Source organism: Triticum dicoccoides, chromosome 4B, assembly GCF_002162155.2.
Source record: "Triticum dicoccoides isolate Atlit2015 ecotype Zavitan chromosome 4B, WEW_v2.0, whole genome shotgun sequence".
NCBI lineage: Eukaryota > Viridiplantae > Streptophyta > Magnoliopsida > Poales > Poaceae > Triticum > Triticum dicoccoides.
The window spans coordinates 621642100-621646109 of NC_041387.1; the positions used below are offsets into that span (position 1 = coordinate 621642100).

Below are 4010 nucleotides of genomic sequence, written 5' to 3' on the forward strand. Positions count from 1 at the left end.
TGCTACGTTGCCTCTCATTTCTCCCTCCCCATTCGTTTTCTCCAGTGTGACAACGGGCGCGAGTTCGACAATACACGAAACCGTGATTTCTTCCTTGCCCATGGTGTTCTCCTCCACTTCTCCTGCCCCTATACTTCCCCCCAAAATGGCAAAGCTGAACGCTCCCTCCGCACCATCAATGATATACTTCGCACTCTTCTCATCCAAGCCTCAATGCCCCCTACCTATTGGGTTGAAGCTCTACGCCATGCCACACATCTCCTCAACATTCGTCCCACCAAGAGTTGCCCTCGTTTCACACCCTACGATTCTCTCTTTCTGGCCTCTCCTTCTTATGATGATCTCCGCGTTTTTGGCTGTCTTTGTTTCCCTAATATGGCCGCCACCACTACGAACAAGCTCTCTCCTCGCTCTCTTCCCTGCGTCTCTCTCGGTTTTTCTGAGTCCCACAAAGGGTACAGATGTCTCGATCCTCAAACCGGTCGCGTGATCATTTCTCGCCACGTAACATTTGACGAGCACATTTTTCCCTTTGCCACTCGTCCCACACCTGCTCTTTCTTCCCCTCTCTCCGCGCCTCACCACACCACACCCGCCAAACCAGTTCCGCTCGACGTGCATGGCGTGCATGGCTCTGTTCACGTCCACCCAAACCCCATGCCACCCTCCTTTGCCCACATGCATGCAGATCTCTCGCGCCTACCTACGCCACCTGCCCAGCCCCATGCAGCCCACTCAGGCTCACCTGCTCCACCCACCCCATCTTCGCCCGCCACTCAGCCGCATGCAGACCAATCCGGATGCGCCACTTCACCCCCCGCCCCTCGCCAACCTGCCTCTCCCATGTCCTCGCTTTCTTCCGCCGACTCCTGCCCTCGCCAGGACACCTCACCAGCCACAGCCCTCTCATCGTCGGCGTCCTCGCCACCTTTGCCTCCTCGTGTTGTTCCTGTTCTTGTACCACACAACAACCACACCATGCGTACCCGTAGTAAGTCTGGTTTTGGCCTTCCGGTGGATCGTCTCAACTTGCACGCTTCCGCTTCATCCATTTCTCCTGTGCCCGTGTCCTACAAGGCTGCACTCCATGATCCCAACTGGTTCCACGCCATGAAGGAGGAATACGATGCTCTCATTCTCAACAACACCTGGTCTCTAGTTCCTCGCCCCTCTAGTGCAAATATAGTCTCTGGAAAATGGGTTTTTCGTCACAAATTCCATTCTGACGGTTCTCTCTCGCGATACAAGGCTCGTTGGGTCTGTCGCGGTGACTCTCAACAACCCGGCATTGACTATGATGAAACATTCTCTCCCGTCGTTAAACCAAGCACCATTAGAGTTGTCCTCAGCCTAGCTGTCTCCTCTTCCTGGCCTATCCATCAGTTAGATGTGAAAAACACTTTTCTCCATGGCAGCCTCGCCGAGACCGTGTATTGCCGCCAGCCTCTCGGTTTTGCTAACCCTTCCTTTCCTGATCATGTATGCCTTCTTCAGAAATCCCTCTACGGCCTAAAGCAGGCGCCTCGTGCCTGGTTTTAGCGGTTCGCTTCCTTTCTCCACACCATTGGGTTCATCCCTTCCCGCTCTGATTCTTCGCTCTTTATTTTTCACTCCTCCTCCCATACTGCCTACTTACTCCTCTATGTAGATGATATAGTTTTGACTGCCTCCTCTGACTCCTTCCTTCACCACATCACCTCCTCCCTTCACAAAGAATTCTCCATGATGGATCTTGGTTCCCTTCACCACTTTCTCGGTGTTACTGTCTCTCGCTCCTCTTCGGGTGTCTTTCTTTCTCAACGCCAGTACGCCGTCGATCTTCTCTCTAAAGCTGGTATGCTCGAGTGTCACCCCTCTCGCACCCCAGCAGACACTGGTTCTAAACTCTCTTCTGATGGTGACCCTGTCCCCGACCCCACCTACTATCGCAGTATTACCGGTGCTCTGCAATATATGACCCTCACTCGCCCCGATCTTGCCTACTCTGTTCAGCAAGCATGTCTCTTTATGCATGATCCCCGCCTGCCTCATCTCAACCACGTCAGACGTATTCTGCGCTATCTCAAGGGCACACTCGATCATGGTCTCACAATCACCGCTTCCTCCCACGCTTCCCTTATAGCGTACTCTGATGCAGACTGGGCGGGGTGCCCAGATACTCGATGGTCTACCTCTGGTTACTGCGTGTACTTGGGTGACAACTTGGTTTCTTGGTCCTCGAAACGGCAGCTCACGGTCTCTCGGTCTTCTGCTGAAGCAGAATATCGCTCGGTTGCTCATACTGTGGCGGAAACAGTTTGGCTGCGTCAGCTTCTTGGCGAGCTTCATCGACCCATTCAGCAAGCGACGATCGTTTTTTGTGATAATGTTTCAGCAGTGTACTTGTCTTGTAATCCTGTCCAGCACCGTCGAACCAAGCACATAGAGATTGACATACACTTTGTAAGGGAGAAGGTAGCTCTAGGTGAGGTCCGTGTTCTCCATGTTCCTACCAGCGCCCAATTCGCGGATATCTTCACCAAGGGACTACCGACAGCTTCGTTCTGTGACATCCGATCCAGTCTCAACATCGTCGAACCCGCCGCCAACACTGCGGGGGGGTGTTAGGCGACAGGCTGGTCACGCTCATGACCAGGTCAGCGTGGACGTTGCTCCATGATCATTCCCACGATCGCCACTACACTCATGCATGAGTCCGGGCTCGCTCCCGCATATATATGTACTCTGTATCCTCTTGTATCAATTAATGAAAGCACTCTCAAAGTTTACAATTAGGTCTTTCTCCGAGTGATTAAGCACACTCGGGTGGCAGCCTGACTACCGGTTGTATAGGTGGAAACCACCTTTGTATATACGAACTAGGTGTTAAACTCGAGATTACGCTGGCGCAGTGGCGCTCTCACAGTAACACAATAGACATTGAACGGGGACTACAAAAATATACTCACATGGAATCTATGTTTGAATCACTTGAAGAAGCCCAGCAAATGAAAGTAAAGATAGAACAGTAGAACTAAGAAAACAAGAAATCGAAACTCCCTTTCTGATGAATAAATGTAAATTACGAAAGACAAGGATTTTCATGAGAAAAAACTTGACTGAAAGAAGAACAATGAATCCAACACACACACAGCTTGAAACAGGCAACGATAGAAGTAGTTTCGCATGTAAATAAGCATCACGAAAGAAAACCTTGGCATACCGAAACAGCTAGCGGATGCGCGCGGTCAACTAGGAAAGCAGAGTGTGAAAACTGGGCCGGGATCTGGGACAACTGAGCAGATCGATCATAGCCTGAGAGTCAAGTCCACATCGTCCGCGTGCTCGATGGTGCGGTACTCCGACGTAGTATTGCCACGCTTACCCGCCATTCCAGCGCCAGCAGCAGCAGCAGCCTCCCGCGCCTCCGTCCTCCTCGCCTTCTCAGCCGCACACACGACATGGTGGCCGCCTCTGTCACCGTACCGGGTCGGCCCCTCGTCCGGCGGGGCGTACTGCGCCCATTGTGCGCGTGTCGCGGCGGCGATGTGCCGCTGGCGCTTGGCGACGCTGCGCTCGTGCTTGTGCGCGTTCCGATGGCCGCCGAGCGCCTGCGCGCTGCGGAGCTTACGGTCGCAGTACATGCAGAGGAAGAAGCCCTCGTCGGGGCCCGGTGCGACCGGGGTGCGGAGGGTGAGCTCAAGGTTGAGCTCATCTTGCTCACCGGTCGGCTGTTCCATTGTCGATATGGACTTACTACCGCCTATGAGGGTGAAAGCTAGAGAGTCGACCAGTGCTTAGCTCGCTAAGCAAAGGATTATAAATACGCAGCTAGCACTGCGCACAGAACGGTGTTGCATTCTTCAGCGGAGTCACGTGTGCAGCCGGCAGTCCGCTAATTTCCCAACGGCTGTGGCAACGGAAGAGCACTTGAACACGCGGGATGTCGGCACCAGGCCTTCGCTTAAGCTCATGCATTCTTTACACAGCTCCTGCTCTGGGCAAGTTATGATGAGCCTCCATAGCTTGTC

The 4010-nt window shown here is 53.3% G+C and overlaps 1 protein-coding gene across 1 annotated transcript; it reads right to left on the reverse strand.

The window, feature by feature from the left end:
* Nucleotides 1-3287: 3287 nt before the first annotated feature.
* LOC119292912 (zinc finger protein 2-like) lies at nucleotides 3288-3722 on the reverse strand. The gene has a single exon (XM_037571569.1). The coding sequence runs from the start codon at nucleotides 3717-3719 to the stop codon at nucleotides 3288-3290; it is 432 nt and encodes a 143-aa protein (XP_037427466.1). The 5' UTR covers nucleotides 3720-3722.
* Nucleotides 3723-4010: the final 288 nt, after the last annotated feature.

Coding starts and splice junctions, on each gene's coding strand:
- LOC119292912 (XM_037571569.1), bottom strand. CDS start 3,719: ATGGAACAGCCGACCGGTGAGCAAGATGAGCTCAACCTTGAGCTCACC.